This window comes from Alosa sapidissima, chromosome 11, assembly GCF_018492685.1.
Source record: "Alosa sapidissima isolate fAloSap1 chromosome 11, fAloSap1.pri, whole genome shotgun sequence".
Taxonomy (NCBI): domain Eukaryota; kingdom Metazoa; phylum Chordata; class Actinopteri; order Clupeiformes; family Clupeidae; genus Alosa; species Alosa sapidissima.
This window is the reverse complement of record NC_055967.1, coordinates 18,410,139-18,432,638: the sequence shown is the minus strand read 5'-3', so window position 1 is coordinate 18,432,638 and position 22,500 is coordinate 18,410,139. Positions and strand designations below refer to the sequence as shown.

Below are 22,500 nucleotides of genomic sequence, written 5' to 3'. Positions count from 1 at the left end.
CAACACAAATAATGACGTAACACAAGACACAAATCATGTTGTATGTCAGTGGTACCATAGTTGCAACGCTTATCACCATCTCGTATGAATATAAGCCTCTGTGAGGAATGTTGATTATTCTGCCACCCACAGACACACGACCAGCGCATAACAGATCCCTCTCTCAGGCTCCCTGGGTGCTCACTGTCAGAGACACACGGGTGGCTCATCTGTGAGAATGGATACACAGCTGTCTGTTTGGGATCAGGATACAGCCCCCTCTACCCATGGCGGGGGGCTTGGGTCGGGCACTATAGACAGTTCAGCCAATCATAATCAAGGACGGGACTATCTGTTTTAGTATAGAGGTTAGGGGCCTGGGCTTCTATATGGAACACTAGAGGAGTTTGACTTCGATCCCTGGGGCTGCAACCACTGTGCCCCTGAGCAAGGCTCAGAACTGCATGTTGTACCAGGGGGAGTGCCCCTGTAGTTAGTTACCTCTGAACTCCATGCTGCACCAGGGGGAGTGCCACTGTAGTTAGTTACCTCTGTATATAAGTGTCTAACTGACAAATACTAAGATTTAGGTTATGATCATCTTTGGAGAGGCCGACTGAACTTATACATACATATTAAGGTGTTTGAGGGCACTGATACTGATAGACCTACATGTACATACAGCCTGGTGTGTGAGGTGACAGAACTTTTGTGAATTCTCTAACATGTCTAATGTTACTTAGCAACCTGTTCCCACCCACTCATGTGTATCGCTGATTAAACATCTCACACACACAGACACACACAAACACACACACACACACACACCCACACACACACAGGTGTGTGTTAGGAAGCTCACTAACCTTGGCATACACACAGCTATCACTGAGTTTCCATGAGCTGCAGTTCTCCTCACACATTGGACACATTATTGTGGTGTTCGCCTCACAGATCTCTTTGCTAAAAACACACACATACAAACAAAAACATCAACAACTTGAATTTCCCCTGGGGATCAATAAAGTATCTATCTATCTATCTATCTATCTATCTATCAATGCATGCAACATAGGTGTAAATTACATAATTTACATTATTTTCCTTTACATTTAAAAATGTTAATTGTGTATACTATAAGCGATTTATTATTTACCATGACATTCTTATATGACATTTGTACATTAGAACAATCATCACATTTCAGGTTGAAGAGCTTGGAATAAGTGTGGCATATAAAGCAGCAGGCCGGAAGCAAGTGTTTAATCAGTGATAGACCCTCTGACAGTGTCATCTGAGCAGAACATGTGTCCTTCTCCCTAACAGCAGCAGGACTAGACCTGGATGATTGTGAATGTGCGCCCATGCACAATGTATATTTTATGCTATTTTATTTGTATTGAATGTGCTAGGTCCTGTGATGTTTATGTACTGAGTGTTGTGGCAACTTTTGTCCTTATCCAAAACAAATTTCTCTCTTGGGGGACCTAATAAAGCAACCTTGAAAACTACAATAATATGAAAATTAATTTCATATGTTCATTATTTGATTTTAGATTTTTCAATTGCTATTTCCCCCAAAAGTGCACTTGGACTTTGGTTACTCTCAGCAGAAGATGTGCGTTCCCAAAGAACAATAAACTCTTGAAAGAACTCCACACTTGTCTGACACTGACCCACAAGATGTGTGCCAGATCAGAGACAGATGACAGCCAGTTCAGGGCCAGACCGACTCCAGACGCAGGACCCGTCTGGTGGGGTTAGGTGCCATGGGATGAGTCCTGACAACAACAACTCATCACTGTGGCACACTCTGTCATACACTGACAGAGCCAGCTGGCCGTCTTTCAAAGTCTGAGATAATACTGTTATGAAGTAGAGAGTATTATTAGGTTGAATCACACATGGTAGCTGTGCGGCCATTTTTTTTTTTTCTTTGATGTGGATGTGGAACTTTGAGGCATATATTCTGTTGTTTTTTGAGTCATCGCCTAATTTATGTAACATACACAATAAAAGTAATATAAAAAGATATATATATTTCTATGTTACATCTAAAAATGTAACCCATGGTTTATTGACCTGTGCTTCTTCCTACAGTAACACATTAATTATGCCAATTCGGCAAATGTAATATTGCAGCTCAACATCCCAGTGCATGACTGTATAGTGTTTATAGCGCATGAACAGCAGGTTCATCACTCCCCATATTAGAGACTGGGTGTGACGTGTTGCTTGTTGTGTGTGCTGTGTTGTGTGTTGTGTGTTGGGTGTGCCGTGTTGTGTGTTGTGTGTGCCGTGTTGTTCCAGTGTTAAAGGAGAATTCTGGTGTGATATTGACCTAAAGTGTGTTGAAACATGATACCGAGTGTGAACTTATGTCTCATAGCTCATCTCGGCTTGTCCCTGCACTCAGAAATCTGGCAGGGTTAGCCGATGCTACCAACAGTTTTTCGATGGGGGTGCCTCGGGCATCGGCCTAGCCATGCAAATAAATCACTGTTTTACACTATTTACGAGGCTCAAAGTAGCTCCATACTTCATTGGTAGACTTCTGAGGGCCTTGACATTTAAAACGAGACATTGAGAACTTTGAAAAAGCACTGGTAGTTTATTTACAAGACGATTTATACAGACAGTACCTTGAGAAAGTTTACCGTTCGCTGCCATCTTGAATTTAGTCACGATAAGTCGAGCGACGAGTATGAATGAACAGGTATGATAAGGAATCAGATTCCAAAAATAATTCAGTGGAAATGCATGGATTCCAGTTGCTTCCAGTAGCAGCAACTGGAATCCATGCATTTCCACAAAATTTTTTTGTAATAATTATTGTAATAATAATTATTCACAGAGTGTGTTGTGTGTGCTGTGTTGTGTGTGCCGTGTTGTGTGTTGTGTGTGCTGTGGCGTGGACAGACCTGACTTGACTGGAGTCCATGGTGAAGAGGCCATAGAGGAAGACAAAGAGGCCCACCAGAGCGGCAGGAATCAACATGCCGGTATACCAGCCAAGCCACGCAAAGTACAGGCCAATCTTCTCCCCAAAGTACCGTCTGGATGAAGAGACAGAGAAAAGAGGGAGGGAGGGAGAGAGAGAGGAAGAAAAGGAGGGAGGGAGAGAGGAGGAAAGAGAGGTAGAGATTGGGCCACGCAGAAGATAAAGGCTAATGTTAGAGATTCCACATGAGGTTTAGTGTTCAGCTGATCAGGTCTAAAGCTAGTGTTAGCTGATGAGGTATAATGTTTGGCTGATCAGGTCTAAAGTTAGAGTTATTTGATGAGGTATAATGTTTGGCTGATCAGGTCTAAAGCTAGAGTTATTTGATGAGGTATAATGTGGCTGATCAGGTCTAAAGCTAGAGTTATTTGATGAGGTATAATGTGGCTGATCAGGTCTAAAGCTAGATTAAGCTGATGAGGTATAATGTTTGACTGATCAGGTCTAAAACTAGTGTTAGCTGATGAGGTATAATGTTTGACTGATCAGGTCTAAAGCTAGTGTTAGCTGATGAGGTATAATGTTCGGCTGATCAGGTCTAGTTCGGACCGGTTGGTTGTTTAATTTTCATTCCTTGAGTGGATATATCCTGGCACAACCCCCATACGGACTCTTCACTGCTAGTGATCACTCCACACTTGACAACATCATAGTTCTTTCAAAGCAAGAGAGTAGAGTGGCAGGCAGAAATGTGATTGCCACCAAAACATTTGAAAATCAAATGAGGGAAGAGAGTAAATGGAGTAAGGGGATTGTACAAATTAACATGTTCAAATTCATGACCATAAGGACCCTCTCTTGCTCAATTTGTCTGCACAGTAACAATATTCATTGCTTGCCAATGCCTGAATGCTGAACGCTCCATTGGGAATTGCTTTGGAGCAGAGAATGAATGATTGAATATAAATTGAAATAAAAGAAAAAAAAACATCAATCTCAATTAGATGGTAGTAACACCTATGTATAAAAGCATCTAAACGCATACAGCCAAATCACAGATGTGGGGACGTCCTAGCCCAACCCAAACCCACAAACATGACTGTCATACTGTTCCAGTAATGTTAAGACAGGTCCCTGAGGCCTTGTGGTGCTGGTCTGACCTGATGAGATCCAGAGGCTGGTACTTGTACCAGATGCCCCAGCGTGCCCATCTCTCATACAGCAGGTGTCTGTGGTTCTGGGCCCCATGTGTCTTTATGGGGTGTCTGCTCTTGTAGCCGCCCTGTCAAAACCAACCAGTGGAGAACAGAAACAGCCATTAAAGTTGACAGTTTGACCTCACCTGACCTTCACAGTCTCAGACACACATACAACACATAAGCGGGTCGGAGAGAGAGACGAGGACCTGGGACCGGGAAAAGACTGTGGGTCGGAACTCAACCGAAACCTGGGCACCTGAACCCATATGTGTCCGGGACGCCGTCACCCACACCACAGTTCCACTGTTTTAATGATTGTGACCAGTCTAATTAGTTAGAGTGTGTGTGTCCGAGAGAGAGAGAGTGTATGTGTGGGTGTGTGTGTGTGTCTGAGAGAGAGAGAGAGAGAGAGAGAGAGAGAGAGAGAGAGAGAGAGAGAGAGTGTCTGGTGAAACTGTTGTATCACTACATGGCCTTTTATGTGACCAGTCTTACTGGTGTGTGTGTGTGTGTGTGTGTGTGTGTGTGTGTGTGTGTGTGTGTGTGTGATGGCCTGATTACCTCATGTGGGGGAAACGCTGCCTCATAAGTGCTGTTGCTCAGTAACCTATTGATTCCTAATAACAGAACAAACACACACACAGGAGAAAGAGCACATTATTACCATACTGATTATATTCATTCATTCAGCTGGAGTTGATGTTGCTGCAATACTTGGAAAACAGTTACATTAAAACTTCTTCAAAGTGTTCTAATTGGGTAGGTCAAATGGCTAAAAGGAACAACCTTTATCTAATTTTCATTAAAGAAATGCTTCCACTGTTTTCACTAATTTACATTTGTTATTTTGCATCAACATTTACCCATTTAGAACATTGTATCCATATTTAGATCAATGGTTTACATATAGACAAACAATATTCAATTAATTTGCACAATCTTGGTTATGCTTGCCTTGTGGTGTTGGGAATATGGTAAGTGATAATATTTAGAAACAAATTTTCACTCAACAAGAGAGAACAGAGGTGTGAACTGCTGAGTAACTCTCCAACAGAGAAAGGCTTTTGTGTGTGCTGGGATTTCTATTTTAAATTGTCCCTACTTTAACAGTCTGTCATTGAGAAAGTAATAGAAATACGGTAACACTTTATTTTAATGTGTCGCTGTTACAGTGTACCTACCTAATTAGGTACAGTGGTACAACATGTGTAACAACATGTACTATTAGGTACTATCATTGTACTTGCATTATGTATTTGTGGGTACCTACATATAGTTGTTACATTGTAATACTGAGTGCTTTTACAAAACTTTGCCAATTTGCCTAAATTTTAATCAGAGGCAAAAAGCTGACCTGAGACCTGCTGGATGGGGTAAATCTAGTCATGATAGATTTGATATACAAACCATTCTTAGCTCCAGTCAAGGCCCCATTGTCTTCAGTGTAAATGTAACAGCTGTGCTGCTACAACCTTGTTACTCTTTAATACAGTGGAATAAACCTATTAAGTGTACCAGTTAATTACTTTTGCTGTCTTCCTCTGTCTATCCATCTTTCACTTCTCCTTCTCTCACTCTACCTATCTATTTCTTTCATATTTTCATCCCCCCTTTCTCTGTTTCATTATTTTCTTTCATCTCTTTATATCTTCTTCTGTCTTTCTTTCTTTCACTTCTTTCTTTCCTGTCATCTCTCTCTCTCTCCTTTTTTCTTTTTCTTGTCTCCCCCACTGTTTTCCATAGGCTGCTTTCTTCTACTCTCTGCCCTCTGCAGAAGTGCTTCACCCTTCACACTGAATCTGTCTGGACTCGTGTTCATTGGAATTTAATTTGCACTGACTGTGTGGCCAATAACAAACTCAGCATACAGCAGTTAAGTATAAGTATACTCTTTTGATCCCTCTTTTGATGAAGCACACACTAATCCCGACTCAATGAGCTGCCTGCTACAGCAGCGCTCGGGGAGCAGTGAGGGATTAGGTGCCTTGCTCAAGGGTACTTCAGCCGTTCCTACTGGTCGGGGTTCGAACCGGCAACCCTCCGGTTACAAGTCCGAAGTGCTAACCAGTAGGCCACAGCTGCCCCCAGTTAGCCTACGCACCTTCCCAGGAACTGACCGACTGGACAATCAACATCCAGACTTGCTGACCATTATGATTAGCCTATAACAAACTCAGCATACAGCAGTTAGGCTACGCACCTTCCCAGGAACTGACCGATTGGACAATCAACATCAGGCCTCGCTGACCATAATAATTAAGCAGTGACAGACAACAGAGTGGTGGCACTGTAGAGAAATGGAGGAGACGTGACTGCCCAACACACACACATGCACACAAACGCACACGCATGCACACGCACACACACGCCCACATGTGCACACACACAGACATACATGCACACAAAAACACACTCAAAAGTATACACAAACAGAAAAGAAAATATATGCAAAATTAACCTAAGAGACACCCTGAAAGAAGACACACTCACACATGCACACACACTCTCTCTCTCTCTCTCTCTCTCTCTCTCTCTCTCTCTCTCTCTCTCTCTCTCTCTCTCTCTCTCTCTCTCTCTCACACACACACACACACACACACACACAAAGACACACACAAATCACAAATCCTGACAAAACAAGCTTACAACAAAGAGGTACAGAGTCATACTGAGCACTTACACACACAGAGACAAACACACTCATGCACACACACATAAACACACAGAAAAGAAACAAGACTACAGCTGTACAGTAGTATTAGTCAAGTAGCTGTTGTCAAGCAGAACTTTTTTCACTGGAACACTGAATCACTTCACTTGGCTACACTATCTGCTACTGCAGAGTCCAGCTAGCACAAACAGCATCTCCATACACAAACAAACAATGAGCACTGCCCGCTCCAACAGCAGACCACAGGACACTGACATTTATACTGAAAATGATGGACAGGATGACTCAGAGTGTATCACAGGACAGAGGAAGTGATTATGGATGTGGGCTGCCATCATGATATCAGACACAAACACGTCTTTGTGTGTGTATGTGTGTGTGTGTGTGTGTGTGTGTGTGTGTGTGTGTGTGTGTGTGTGTGTGTGTGTGTGTGTGTGTGTGTGATGGGAATGACACTCATGGTAACAAAGGGGCAGACCTATTGGAGTCACAGCAGGAGCAGCCGGTGAAGGGATTTCCTGGGGGATTTGTGTTCGCTGTGCGTGCGGGAGGTCTGACCTCCTCCGACCACTGGACACCAGTATTAAAATATTAAGGGCCTTCCAAGGACCAACTTTAATCAGTGAGGCATGTCACAAGCAGGCCTGACAGGAGGGGGATTTGAGTAGAGGTGGAGGAAGGCCAAGAGAGAATCAAATGAGAGAGGGAGAGATAGAGAGAGGGAGAGAGAGAGAGAGAGATAGAGAGAGAGAGGGAGAGAGAGAGGGGGGGTGAGAGAGAGGGGGAGATAGAGAGAGAGAGGGAGAAAGAGAGAGAGATAGAGAGAGAGAGGGAGGGGGTGAGAGAGAGGGAGAGATAGAGAGAGGGAGAGAGAGAGAGAGAGAGATAGAGAGAGAGAGGGAGAGAGAGAGGGGGGTGAGAGAGAGGGAGAGATAGAGAGAGAGAGGGAGAAAGAGAAAGAGATAGAGAGAGAGAGGGAGAAGGAAAGGGAGGAAAGGAGGAGAGAAGCGTGAGACTGAGAAGAGAAGAGAGAAAGTTGAGGAAAGTGGGAGAGGAGAGAAGAATGCTGGTGTAATAACACTACACAACGCTAAACTGGGCTGACACTGCTGAACCATAAATGCCGAAAGGAGGCAAATCAAAGGACGAGACTGACAGAGAATCTGTGGGATAGGAGCTACAACAGCGGTCAACTCACAATGATCTGCCCAGGGTAGCCAACGAGTCCTCTCTCATTACCCAGCGAAAGAGCTGGCTCAACAAGCACAGTCACGGTTCTTTACAGATTCAAGAGAATCAAGAGATTTATTTATCACAACAGCAGTGAAACGGGGCTAGAACTGTTTATAATTTTATCAGTTCTTACAAGCCTGCACAAGAAACAGCATAACCAAATTCAGCCTCTTTGTTGTTAAGATAAGAGTCAAAGCACATTTGGCAAGGTCTTTAGCTAGGGACCTGTTGTGCATGGCAGGGGTGTCTACAGGAAATCACTGCGTAGGCGGCGATCGTGCACCGGAGCCATGCAAACATAAAAGCTGCAAATTCTAACTCTGAGGGACGGCAGGAGATGGCGGTGATATGGGACAACGTGGGATACGCACATGTAGATTAGATAGGACTGATGTGATGGACCCTGCATTTTGTCAACCACCTCCTTAACTTCCAATTGCAATTCCAGGTGCAATTTGGCCCAGTGACCAATAGCTCAACTCAGGAGAGAGAGTGTGTGAGAGAGTATGTGTGTACACAGTATGTAGATAGATAGATAGATAGATAGATAGATAGATAGATAGATAGATAGATAGATAGATAGATACTTTATTGATCCCCAGGGGAAATTCAAGTAAAGTGTGTGTGTACGAAGTGGTGGGTGAATACTGTGGGTTATGGTTGATGGGAGTCTGGCTTACAGCAGTGTGGCGGGGTATGTTTCAGGGAGAGAGGATGCTGGTGATTAAATGATGCAGCTCTTACCCATCTTAGATTTGCCATCCTCATACTTTGTGCGCTGAAGGACGTGATGAACGATTCGGCTCCGTGTGGAGTTGGAGAAAAACGTCTCTCTATTGTTTATGGTGAAGCTAGAAAATACAGTAAACATATGGCATGTGTTACATTAACTGGCTTCATAAAGCAGTGCAATGCTTTGGATGAAATTATTCAAACCAATTCTATCAAGTCAAGTTCACACCCTGAATAAACATTAATTTTCCTATGCATTAAGTAGATAATTTCTTGGCAATATGTATAGAAAGACAGACAATATGTATACTGTATGTAAAACATATTGTCCTATAGAAATCATTCATTAGTGTTCAAAGACAGTTTATATACTGTATTTATGCTACTGTGTAAATAGTGAGTGCATTGGTAGCTGATGTTTAATGGGATGAAATATCATACAGCTGCGTTTGTTCTCTTCTAAGTCCCATAACATTTATAAAAAATATCTCTGAAAGACAGAGAGACTATCAGTCAATTTGAGGTCATGCACATGTTCACCATCGCTGCATTACGGTGGAGATGCGGTAAACATCTGGATAAATGGGTCTGAACTAAAAACCATAGCCCTCTGATCCCAGCAGGCGGACAGTGTGACGGGCCACAGTGGATTGAGAGGACTTTGGGAGAGGCTACCATCTGCCACTGAGTTGCTGCCGCTCAGACGACAAAAAGCAACAGAAGAGAGAAAACACAGTAGCAGCGGTGCAGCGATAGCTGGACAGATGAAGAGACAGAGAAAGAAAGAGAAAGAACGAAAGAGAGAGAGAGAGAGAGAAAGAAAGAGAGGCAGAGCAAGAGAGAGAAATAACGAGAGAGAGAGAGAAATAACGAGAGAGAGAGAGAGAGAGAGAGAGAGAAAGAGAAAAAGAGGAAGAGAGAAAACAGGCAGATATACTCACAGATGTTGAGGGGAAAAAAAGATAAAGCCAGACATAGAAAGAAAGAGACAAGACAGATCATGGGGGAGAGATAATGGGGAAAGAGCAAGTCAGAGTTACACTGAGAGACAGATAACAAAGAGGAAGAGACAGAGACAGAGAAACAGAGAGAGGGACACATAGAAAGAGTGTGTGGTCTGTGGTCACATCACCACCTTTCTATCTGCTATGAACGTCCCCACACAAAAATGAAACACATATCACACTAAAACACACACACCATATTAGGGGTTTGCACGGACGTCACATTCTGGCCGGTAACCATGGTAACCCAGCACGCGCGGCCATATTGGCGATACTCAGTGAATGAAGTACAATGGAGTATTATGCACTTTGGATATCTTACGTGATTGTAGCCGTGTCTAAACAACAGAAAAGCTCATCAAAATGTGTCTAAGATGCAAAGGCATATAGGGCAGGACTTGGACCACAAGAAAAGGTGCGATATTTCGAGAAATTACGGTTTATTGGCAGCGCAGGGAGACGAAGTACTAAGTTCAACCACAAGCGCCCCCCTTCCTCTGATAACTTCTGGCATTATTCTCCTTTCTCCCTGGTTTTTTAATAACTTTTGAAAGACCAGATGTTTTTCTCAGTCTGACCTATTGGTGCAACCTAAAACACATAAAACACAACCTAAGCAATAATTAACCATTTTCCTTGACGATGTTAGGGATTTACTTCAGTGCCTAATGCTTTCTAATGAGGCGAGTATCTCCAATATGGCGACGTCCAGATCTGATGACACGCCGTGCAAACCCCTAATTAGAGTAATATCGGTCCCTTGGGTCTGTGTGTGTGTGTGTGGCTTTGTATAAGGCATAAAGGGTGACACTGAGGACGCTGGTCTTACTTTGTATATCTCACAGGTAAATAGTAAGGCTGCACGATTTGGGAAATTATCAAATTTTTCTGACAGATAATGTGATTGCGATTTTGTGATATGATTCAATTCAATATTCCAAATGTTTCAAAGTAATTCTAGCTTACAAGCAACATATTGTTGGAGTACATGTAACACTTTTGTAATCACAGTGAACCAGCATTTCATAAATTGCAGTCAATGCTATCTATGGCTACAGAAGTAGGCTAGGCTAGAATTTCTTTGATAAAATTGATTGATGTTGTTGTTAGAACATAACAGACCCTCTATTCCATAGAGACTTGTGATACCATACGGCATAATTCTAACAGCTCTGAAAGTTGAAAGAGGAGTAAGAGATCAGTGCCTATGAATAAAACATGCACTAGGCTACATCCTAATGTGCTCCAGCAGGGAGGAGAAGAGACTGCACAGACTCCTAAACAGGTAAAGTGAGCCGAGGACACCACAGAGCGGAGAGAAGACCTGGGGCTTAGATGGCTACTACAGTACACAGCATAGCCGAGCGGATGGACCTCCACTGGCACGGTTACGCCCTCTATTATGGATGCTGCCTCATGCACTGTTAGATCTAAAAATATTAACACTCTGAATGTTGTTCAGCGTAGTATAACATAGGCCTATTAGGCGGGGATCACATTAGCCAGCGGCAAGCGGCAGGTTTCCTATTGTTCTCTATGTTTCGGCAGTGGAGCGGTGGCAACGCTGGCGTAACGCTAGCGTTGAGCAAGCTGAGCACTGAACTTGGTCCAACTTTCAAAGTGCAACGTGAGCGTATTCAATTGACAAACCGTTTTGTGTTACTTAGGAACGAGACAAAACTTATTATGGTCTGAGCGTTGCGTTACGTTTGCCGCTGCTGCTTGCCGCTGGCTAATGTGATCCCCGCCTTATTGTTGGATACCTAATATTTGCCTATTGGGACTAGCTCTCCACAGAGATACACTACGGGCATGTCATCTCTCACAAGGTTTTAATAACATACTATGCTCAGTGATGTATAGTATTTGGAAAGAATAGTGTTTCTTTCCATTCAAGAATCCCTTGACCTATGCAGCAGTATGGCCTGATTAAGCTCATCTTCATTAAGCGCAGTAAGTTAAAAGGAGGTTAATCACTGAGGATGTGGACGGCCACAGTGGTCCTTCTCTGGCCGCATGCCTGAGACTGCAGTATGTCTTTGACTAGACGGCGTGTTGATATTAGTTACCCCGCAACCGGGGTGGTGTTGCGACAAGTAGCCTAATTACTCTCTGCTCAGGAGCCGCTAAGGGCTCAGTGAAAGATGTTCCGGAGGATTCCAACTGACAGGCACAGCCTTACCCTCACTTTTGCTTAAAGACATGCAAAGAACATCATGGGCAAGTGTATCTCTAAAATACATAAGTTAGGCACCTTTATTACTACCAGATGTGCTGTTGTTGATTTTGCAGTATAGGCTACACATCTCTTGGCTGTTAGCTTGTTAGCATGACTCCATAATTAAAGCAACACTGTGCAACAATGAGACTTTTAGAGGTACTGTATGTTTCTATGAGCAGCTACCTTTGGCATCATCTTCAAATAAGTTTGATGGAATACATTACACAATACAAGTTCTTTCTTATCAGTGCCAGCCAGGCTGTTGGCAGTGCTTTGGATGCTTTTTGGGTGCTATTATTATTATTATTATTATTATTATTATTATTATTATAGTAACCATACGCATGGACTTCATGTTATACTCATTTGGATGCTTTTTATGTGAACTCCCTAATGCTTCTTTACAGTAACCATATGCATGGACTTCCTGTTATACTCATTTTCTACCTCTGCATGTCGACTGGGAACAGTTCTGAAGCGTTGGCTACTTGCAAATACATTACAGATGTGACAGATGAGACCGATGTGGAGCTGCTTTTCTCTTCAATGTCAGTCACTGTTCTGCTGAAGGACATGTTCCTTCTCATGACACATGTCGGCCAGCCATAACGACACTATTCGTACAGCCGGGATCAAATGACTGCCACTAATTACCCGACACAAAAGCCTGAGCAAACGACTCCCCCAAGTCATGTACCACGTGAATAAAAGACAATTCTTGTCATTATGGTAATAATCACATGAGCAGCGGAGCAACACAAGGGACTTCACAAACCGGGCAGATTAAGGGGATGAATTTATACAAGCTGCTGGTCTCTTGCATCATGCAGCACATGAGCGACATCTTCCCATAACTGCCCAGTTTTTCTCGATTGCTTGTGTGAACACATTTGCAAGAGATGACTTCTGCTGTGAAAAGAAGGTGTTCATGAATCCCAGTTTCTTTAAGCAGGTCAAAGCAATCAAGAAAAACTGTAAAGTGATCAAGAAAAACGGTAGTAGAATGAAACAGTAAACATATACATAAACAAGACCTCTTTAACAACATAGGTAGGTAGGTGAAGGAGATGAATTAACAACCAGACAAACCCAAGAACACCAAAACAATTCAGAAGCTCCTTGTCAGTATGTAAAAACAAAACTGTTTGATTAACGCTTTGACAACATTCTGGCTCAGCACTGTGCTTTTTGGAGCTTTTGCGTGCATGATTGAGTCTTCAAACAAATCAAACTGTTTTCAACGCGGCTGCTGTTGGCAATTTGCAAACAATGTGCTAATTTACTGTGGAAACCATGGAATGTATATTTAGAACAGTCTATGGTGGAAACCGCTGTGCAGGGATGGAGAAAGAACTCAATTCGCTCTGACTGATGTGTGTGCAATGTCTGGACCACAACATAAAATAAACATGATTCCCGAATGCATTGACTCAGAGATTCCTCTGAACCTTTCCTCTCAATCGAATCTAATGTATTCTAATGTATGTTCAATCTAATCTAACGTGAATTGACATTCTGTTAACGTAATAGGAAACTCAGGAACTTAAATAGGCTATTTGCATAACGCATATCATCCCAAAATTACCAGTGTGTGATCTTACAAAGCTGATGTTAAAAACTCAGTACTGAAACATTACTATGGAGTTTAACGACTCAACAGTGAAATAAAGACTCAATACTGTGAAGTCATCATTCACTGGTTTGCTATTGGTATTATACACTCTCCAAATAAATGACAGGCTAGTAACTGAGACCAAAATTCACAACTTGGGTTATCAATTCCCAACAGAACTTTGTGCCAACATATTATAAACATTGGCCAAAGGTATGTTTGATTGGACAAGAAGTATTCCAAGAGTTCTGACACAGCACCAGACAGAGCTTTAGTGAAATATGCAGCACTTTGCTTCCCTGGTGAGCTGGTACATCCGTTGATTACACAGAATTCAAATTGTGCAACTATGAATACGCTTCTAAAAGTAATGTTTGACCTGAATTATGAATGAATCCTTACATAAAGATGAGGGGGAGGAGAGGAGGCTGAATACATGTATTATTATACTTGAGAGAAAAAAACACTATTTGCAGTTAGGAAACAGTTCCTACATGCCACTGCCTTGGCATTGATTGTCTTAGGTAATTTTGTCAGCAGAGTTGAAACTAGAGCAACAATCATATTGCATTGTTTCAAATTATCACGTTTACATGGACACTTCTATTCCCGATTAGAAACGGAATAACGGCTCAATCGGAATAAAAATTGTCATATAAACACCTCAATCGGAATGAAAATTCCTGATCCGATCAGAATTTTAATCGGAATGAAAGAGGTGGTGTAATCTGTTCCGATTGAACAGCTGTATACAGTCATTCGGATTGACTGCTGTATCTTCTTAAGGAAAAGTAGGCAACAACGGCTAATTCCGATCAATGATTCTATAGAGCACCTGATCGGAATAGAACGTACCCCATGTAAACAGACAGCACACATTTTTCAATCGGAATAGTTTGATCGGAATGACAAAAAAACTGTCCATGTAAATGTGACTAGTGGTTGTTGGTGTAATGAAAAGCCATGTTGTTCTAATGTAGGTATGTAGTATGATCAGGGATTAACGTTAACTTTTAAAAGTGGCTGCCAGATTTGCCAGCTTGGCAACCAGGCATGAGGTTTTCATTGCCAAACCCAACAAAATCTGGTTGCCACTTGTACCAATTTGGTAGCCAAGGGCAACCGGGCAACCATTAATGTTGAGCCCTGCGTACAGTATGATCCATGTGGTGACTTTCTGTGGTCCACCTGCAGTTTCATGGTATTGACTAAATCACAGCTATGTTGATATGTAGTATCCCTCCCCCTCGTGTGATGACTGCCTGCTCTAGTGAGGTGAAGGTGAGAAGGCTAGAGATCTGTTCTGATGCAGAGGGATTCACTGTGCCTTTAGGTGTAATGAAGCTGTGTTGCTATGCAGTGTCATCGCCAGGGTTTAAAGCAAGGAAAATGACAGTGCCTGAAGTACTCAGAGATTTTCAAAGCCAATATATATTATCATCTATTTTCAAATCTTTAGCATCTCTGGTCACATCTGAATTCCAACTCAATGTCTGAGAACTTTAAACCCTGCATTGCTAGTCATCTACTCATAATTCTAATAAGATTGAACAGGCCAGCTCTCTCATAGGGGGTGGAATTCAGTTGGACATATTGGAGGTGGCAGGGAGGAGGATGCTTCACAAGCCTACGTGAATCCTGAACAACACTTTCTCATCCCCTAAAATGATAGGCCTGTTGAGTTGAAGAGTACCTTCAGTGGCAGGTTGATCTCCCTCAAATGTTCTCCTGAGAGACACAGAAACTATATAACTCTTCACCTCAAACTTCCTTTGGGATGAATAAAGTATCTCTTATCTTATTCATGTGAAAACGGACTGGTCCAATCAGATGAAAACACTCGGGTGCATTTTTGGTTCTGGAGCAGAGGACTCACTGGTGCATTCGGGCGCGGCTGAAAGGCGCCGTGTAGCAGTCTGTCTCCTCCAGGTCAGGCAGTGCTTCCTTGTCCAGCTTCATCGGGTTCCTGGGTAGCCAGCTCTTTATCTGACGACATCTCAGATGGAAGTGACTGCAGAGAGAGAGAGAGAGTAAAACAAACAATGACACGGCGGCAACTTAAATAGAGAGAGGACAGAGTGAAGAGGGAGAAAAAAGAAAGAGAGTTAGACAGGGAGAGAGTGAAGATCAGAGAGAGAGAGAGAGAGAGTGGAGAGACATGTAGATGGCATTTTTTTTAAAAAGCCAAAAAATGACATGATCTTACAATAAAATACTCTAAATGTACATACTGCATCAAACAAAGCAAAGACACAGTGGGCAGGCTGCCATATTTACATCTGGGTTTAGTAGCAGACACAGGCACAGAGAGAGAGAGTGAGAGAGAGAGAAAGAGAGAGAGAGAAAGAGAGAGAGAGATAGAGAGAGAGAGAGAGAGATGGGAAAGCTTGGAAAGCTTAGAGAGCGGGCTATTATGGGCTGTTAACATGATATGATTAATCATCAGCCATCACCTACCTGCCCATCGCTTTCTTCTTCCAGTCTGAGAAGTAGCATTTTTTCCTTGAATAACAGACAAACAGTAATTAATGCCGGAAATTATGTAAATATATGTGTGTATGCTCGGTTGTGTGTGTGTGTGTGTGCGTGTGTGTGTGTGTTTGTGTGTGTGTGTGTGTTGTGTGTGTGTGTTCACCTGAAAGGCATCCTGATATTCATCTGTTCTGCATATTTACACAGGGTATCCCAGGGGGCGTGGATCTTCACAAACATGATGTCATTATTGGTCAACGAGGGCTGACAAACAAAACAATGAATGACACAGCAAATTAAAAAAATTCTTATGCAGAGTCAGACATAAACAAGAAAATGGATTCATGTTCCCCATGACTGAATCTAACTACACTTGGGAGAGAGCAGAATCACTTTTACTGTAAAATAAATTGTGTATCTCTCTCTGAAGGCACTGGAGAATGTATGCATCTCTTCAAAATTGGGGGGTGTAAAACAGAAGTAGCTTTCCCCCTAAACGATTTCTGGTACCAGTGCTGACACTACGACTCTCACATACAGAGTAGTGTGCGTGTGTGTGTGTGAGTGGGTGGGTGTTGGGGGGTATTGGAGTTGCTCTCCAACTCATCTCTCAATCATCGAGCCTGTTCTACAGGATTATGGCTTACTGCATTCAGATGCTGTTTTGGAGGAGGCTCAGGGCTGTCTAATCTAAAGCAAAGCTTTTAAGCTCATTAACGGGATATTTATGTTGTCGGCCTGCATGGCCGAGTCTGCATGACATTTAGATTAAATCTATACCAATCTCCTGCTAAGACGAACCACAGGTGTCATGGTTTCCTGACACAGAGGAGGCAGGTTTAGACTCAAGTAGAAAGGAATCTAAATTCAGGTGCACCTTCCTTGATCTTCTCAAAGGATCAAACAGCAAATTTGCACTTGTATTGAATGCAGCCTCTGAGATTAAAACAATCCCCAACATTATATTCTTTTAGAACACATTGATTTTCCAAGGGTCATTAATGTTGCTATTTGCTTTTGCAGACCGTAATGACAAATATGTTGTTGTTGTTGTTGTTATTATTGTTATTGTTGTTGTTGTTGTTGTCGTCATTACCTCCTTCTCTAGCATGAGTCCCTCTGCCCGCAGGTTCCTCTCGAAGGTACACCTCTTCTCCACCTGAGGGCTGGACTTCTTGTAAACCAGGATGTAGTCGATGCGCTTCTTCCCATCTCGGAACAGCAGCCCCGAGGGCTGCAGCCGTACATTCTAGAACAGGATTTGACCTTTAACCTTCTCCTGTCCAGTATCAGAGGACACTCGTACACTCCTGAAATTGAACTGACTGAGCATGGTTCAAACTCAGACCGCAGCTATAATAATGGATTCAGTATTCAGGATTAACATGAAAGAAAGTTATTCCCTTAAAACTGTATCATTCATTTCTAATTGCTCATATTATATACGGAACTTCTAAAACACTCAAACTCTACACAGATATATAGTAGAGATGGCAGCAAAACAAGAGGATATGCTAGACAAGATGGATGCTAAATGAAAATTTGGTGAGAGTGAATAAAATCCATTGACGCTAAGACTTTATGAACTGATCTGGGCATCCAGCTTGGCATCTGGACAACATCTCTGCCTGTGATTAGCCCAGAGGTAAATCTACAGTTGGTGCACCCACACTCAAGAACGGTGTGACTGTGCCAACCCTTCCCATGTGTGCTCTGCAGAATTGTTCCCTCAAAGCCACATTGTCATTGAGGCCTTATGAGACCTTATGATTTTTTGATTTCCTCTGAACAAGCGTTTTAAGTTGTACTATTATATTATATGATAGATTATACTCTGTGCCCATTAGCGGTGTGATGATGTGGGTGTAGTCGTTTTTGGACCTGCTGCTGGGGATTACCTTGGCAGATTTGATGGATTCTGTGCGGGCCTCCAGCTTGGCTCGCCACACTGGTTTCTGGATGAGAAGCGACTCCTCAACTCTCGACTCAAAACCACCCGCCTCTGAGACCTCCACATACTGGTCCTTTGGTGCTTCTGCCAAGCGCGCACACACACACACACACACACACACACACACACACACACACACACACACACACACACACACACACACAAACAATGGATTCCTTATTGTACACTGTATGCAGGTTCCTGTAGTACTGAAACATGAAAAGTAATGCAGTTTCTGAGATGCCACCAAATGTTACCATTTTGAGACCTGTGTGTTCGTCTTGGATAGAAAACGTGCTAATTGTTTCAACAAAATGTGGTTTTGAGCAGAAAAACTATTATTTGGCCAATTGTGTGATGTACTGTAGGTGTGATGCAGTGTTTAGAGTTTCGGTAAATGCTTGTTAACAATCATAACAAACTGTAGTACACACACACAGTCTACATCTGACATCTACACTATTTCCTCTCTGCCTCTATCCAAAAGAAATAAATGATTTAAATAAAATAAAGTCACAGGGCACATTACTGTAGTGTAATAATACTAATACTAAAATTGCACTGACAAATGTTCAAATATAACCTAGAAATCTAGACGCACCCTAGCAGCAAATTACATTTGCTGCCAGGGTAGTCTAGCAACTCTCCGTTTGCTTGCGAGCTGGAAAAATTAAACTTCGATAAGGCCAATCGCATTGTGTATAGAGTCGGTAGGTGAGCTTAACATAATGATTGATGGCAGAGTTGCAACGGTTCGGCGTGAATTCCCTGCTACTTGAAAACAAAGAAGATGGATGTTGCTGTTGGCGAACAGCGTGACATGAGTTAAGCTTTTTTTAAGTTGCCAAAAATTGGAACTAGCCAACTAGCTCCGCTGGTGGGAAAACACATGGGACTGCTATCCTATTGCGTGCAGAGGGAACCAATTACCCCGCCCCTCGGACTGAGCACTGCGAATGAGTTTGGGTGGGTCTGGCTAGTTCAAATATATATTTACTCCTTCATAGAAAATGCATTGTATATGGCTTAATAAACGTATCTCACCGGTCCTACATATATCCATTAAAATATATCTCAGTGTATCTCAGCAGTGCAATTTAACTGTCTTAATTTAAAGCTAGCATAAAGGCAGTGGATGGATCACCAGGGAGTTCTTTCTGTATTTTTTAGAAGCCCTTGTTTCCTAGAGGTGTGCCAGTGCAGTGTGCACAGAGCCCCAATCCTCAACCCCTCACTCTCAATCCCCATCATCTCAGCACTCCTGAGAGAGGAGAGGAAGAGAGGCTTACTCAACCCTCATTAGCTCATGGTCTCATTATCCCCTCATTAACTAACAGACAGACATACAGACACACAAACAGACACACAAACAGGACAGACAAACATACACACACATACACACGCACTCTCACTCTCTCTCTCTCTCACACACACACTCTCACTCTCTCTCACACACACACACACACTCTCTCTCACACACACTCACACTCTCTTACAGACACTCAGACACACACACTCTCTCTCTCTTTCTCTCTCACACACACAGACACACACACACACACACAATGTTCTTTTTTAATCCACACACGTTTTCGTTAAAAATAAAGCATTCGAATAACATTAAACTGTGGTGTTCATTCATTTACAACACCCTAACATGCACTATTTTGCAAAAACACACGCGCACACACACACACTCACACAGGGTTAGGTCAGATTACTTTTAAATGTAATCCATTACTGACTACAGATTACATGGCAATTTTTGTAATCAGTAACATACTCAATAGGATTACAATAGGATTGTAACATTATCTGATTACTTAACTTACTTAGGATTGATTACTTAGAATTGTAACATAATCTGATTAATCTGACTACTAGGATTACTTTTTACACAACTTGCACACAACATACACATTCTTATTTTCCACGGTCTTTAATTTAGATGCATTCAGTACAGTACTTGGCGATACTGCCAAGGGGGGCAGAAAGGCTAGGCAATCAAGGACATGGGTAGATGGAGGAGAAATCAAAAATAATAAATAAAAAGTGTGCAAAAGTTGGAGAAAGTCAGATATGTGTGTGTGTGTGTGTGTGTGTGTGTGTGTGTGTGTGTGTGTGTGTGTGTTTTGACGTGTGATGAAATAAGAAAATAAATAAAAGGTCTGTAGCATAGGGAGAGGGATGTAAAGTGCTAAAAGTCTTGTAGGTGTGTGTGGGTGTATGGGGGGGGTCATGAGTGCTGAGGAGTGAATGAGTGCAAAGTCAGTATAGTGTGAGTTCAGAGTTGGGAAATGTTTGAGAGTGCTGAGGAGTGAATGTGTGCAAAGTCAGTATAGTGTGAGTTCAGAGTTCGGATGGCCTGGGGATAAAAACTTCTCCTGAGTCTCTCAGTTCTGGCTTTGTGACTACATAGGCGTCTTCTTGATTTCAGCGGTAGGAATAATCCATTGTTAGGATGAGAAGAGTCCTTCAGAATCTTTTGGGCTCTTAGGAGTACTCTTCTGGAATAGATATCTTGTAGAGCAGGGAGTTGAGTTCTTATAGTACGTTCAGCTGAGCGCACTACTCTCTGCAGAGTACTACAATCTCTAACTGTGGAGTTCCCATACCAAGTGATGATGCTACCAGTTAGAACACTCTCAACCGCTGAAGTGTAGAAGGCCTTCATGATGGATGTATAAACTTTGAATTTCCTTAGCTGACGAAGGAAGTAGAGTCGTTGTCTGGACTTCTTCAGAACATATTGAGTGTTAACAGTCCATGTTAAGTCTTCAGTAATGTGGACACCAAGGTATTTAAAACTTGTGACTCTCTCTACAGGTTGCCCGCTGATCATTAGTGGGGTGTAACTGTAGTTCTGCTGCTGCCTTCTGTAATCCACTACCATTTCCTTGGTTTTATTGATATTCAGTGTCAAGCTGTTAGATTGACACCACTGTGCCACCTCATCAACCTGATCCAAGTAGAACTGTTCATTGTTGTTACTAATCAGGCCCAAGATCACTGTGTCATCTGCAAACTTGATGATGGAGGTATGACTACTGTTGGCTTTGCAGTCATGTGTGTATATGTTGTACAGCAGTGGACTCAAAACACAGCCTTGGGGAGCACCAGTGCTGATGGTTAATGAGTCAGATGTCAGACCCCCCACTCTAATCACTTGTGAACGGTTGGTGAGGAAGTCAAATATCCAGTGACACAGGGTGGTGTTCAGTCCTAAGGCCTTCATCTTTGTGACCAAGGTGAGAGGTACTATCGTGTTGAATGCTGAACTAAAGTCAATGAACAGCATCCTCACATAATTCCCATTCCCCTCCTCCAGGTGAGTTAAGGTGGTGTGCATGAGGTTTGAGATGGCATCCTCTGTAGACCTGTTGGCTCTGTAAGCAAATTGGAGGGGGTCGAAGGAGGCAGGGAGGGATGAGCAGATAATGTTTTTCACAAGCTTCTCAAAACACTTCATCACTGTAGACGTCAGGGCTACTGGGCGGTAGTCATTCAGACATGATGGACTTTTGTTTTTCGGTACTGGAACAATAACAGACTGCTTGAGGCAAGTAGGAACTGTCTCTTGAGCCAATGATGTGTTAAAGATATAAGTGAACACAGGAGCTAACTGAGCAGCGCAGGATTTTAAAACCCTGTTAGAAATTCCATCCGGTCCAGTAGCTTTTCTACAATTTACCCTCCTAAAGGCATTGCTCACATCGACCTCAGAGACACAGAAAGGTGCATCCTCATTTGCTTCACATGCTGCAGCTAGTCCAATATAGTCTGTGTTTTTCATGTCAAAGCGAGCATAAAAAGCATTAAATTCATCAGGGAGGGCTTTACTCACATTCATCATAGGAGGGGACTTTCTTTCAAAGCCAGTGATGGTTCGGAGTCCTTTCCACACTCGTGCTGGATCACCCTCCAAGAAATCAGCTTCAACTCTGTCTCTATAGCGCCGCTTAGCATCTTTAATAGCTCTACGTAAACTATAAGATGCTGTTTTGTAATCCGTCATATCCCCTGAAATAAGCCCAGCATTATAAGTCATGGTGCGTGTCTTTAATGCCGTTCTCACTTCTCTATCCACCCATGGCTTCTGGTTAGGGAAGCTTCGGATCTTTACAGTTGGGATGATGGAATCAGTTAGCATATTGATGTAACTCAATGATACTAATTATCATTAATTATATAATGCATGATTATAGTTACTTGATTATAATTATAATTATAATGCTGATTATAGTTACTTGATTTTTGTAATCTGATTACATAATCCAGATTACATGTAATCCACTCACACAATACACAAATATAATATATTATTAGACACACAGACAGATTAGTTTAATTAAGTAACAGATGAATAATTAATAACTAACTAATAAATAGCTATTTTTCAAGTCAAGAGCTAATCTAGGAACCAACACCCTGAGTCTAATACTAAGGGGGTCAATGCCTTGCCACCGCCTCTATTTTAGATTGAGT

At 42.3% G+C, this 22,500-nt stretch overlaps 1 protein-coding gene across 1 annotated transcript in view; it reads right to left on the bottom strand.

Moving 5' to 3' along the window:
• The window catches only part of ano3 (anoctamin 3), a 65,000-nt gene that overhangs the window by 17,998 nt on the left and 24,502 nt on the right, over positions 1 to 22,500 (bottom strand). The window contains exons 3-12 of the mRNA XM_042110343.1: positions 17,963 to 18,099; positions 17,161 to 17,313; positions 16,228 to 16,328; positions 16,050 to 16,094; positions 15,469 to 15,603; positions 8,768 to 8,874; positions 4,681 to 4,736; positions 4,081 to 4,202; positions 2,901 to 3,035; positions 846 to 942 (exon numbers count right to left, since the gene is read on the bottom strand). Coding sequence (XP_041966277.1) covers positions 846 to 942; positions 2,901 to 3,035; positions 4,081 to 4,202; positions 4,681 to 4,736; positions 8,768 to 8,874; positions 15,469 to 15,603; positions 16,050 to 16,094; positions 16,228 to 16,328; positions 17,161 to 17,313; positions 17,963 to 18,099 — 1,088 coding nt within the window. The remainder of the gene's footprint in view (positions 1 to 845; positions 943 to 2,900; positions 3,036 to 4,080; positions 4,203 to 4,680; positions 4,737 to 8,767; positions 8,875 to 15,468; positions 15,604 to 16,049; positions 16,095 to 16,227; positions 16,329 to 17,160; positions 17,314 to 17,962; positions 18,100 to 22,500) is intronic.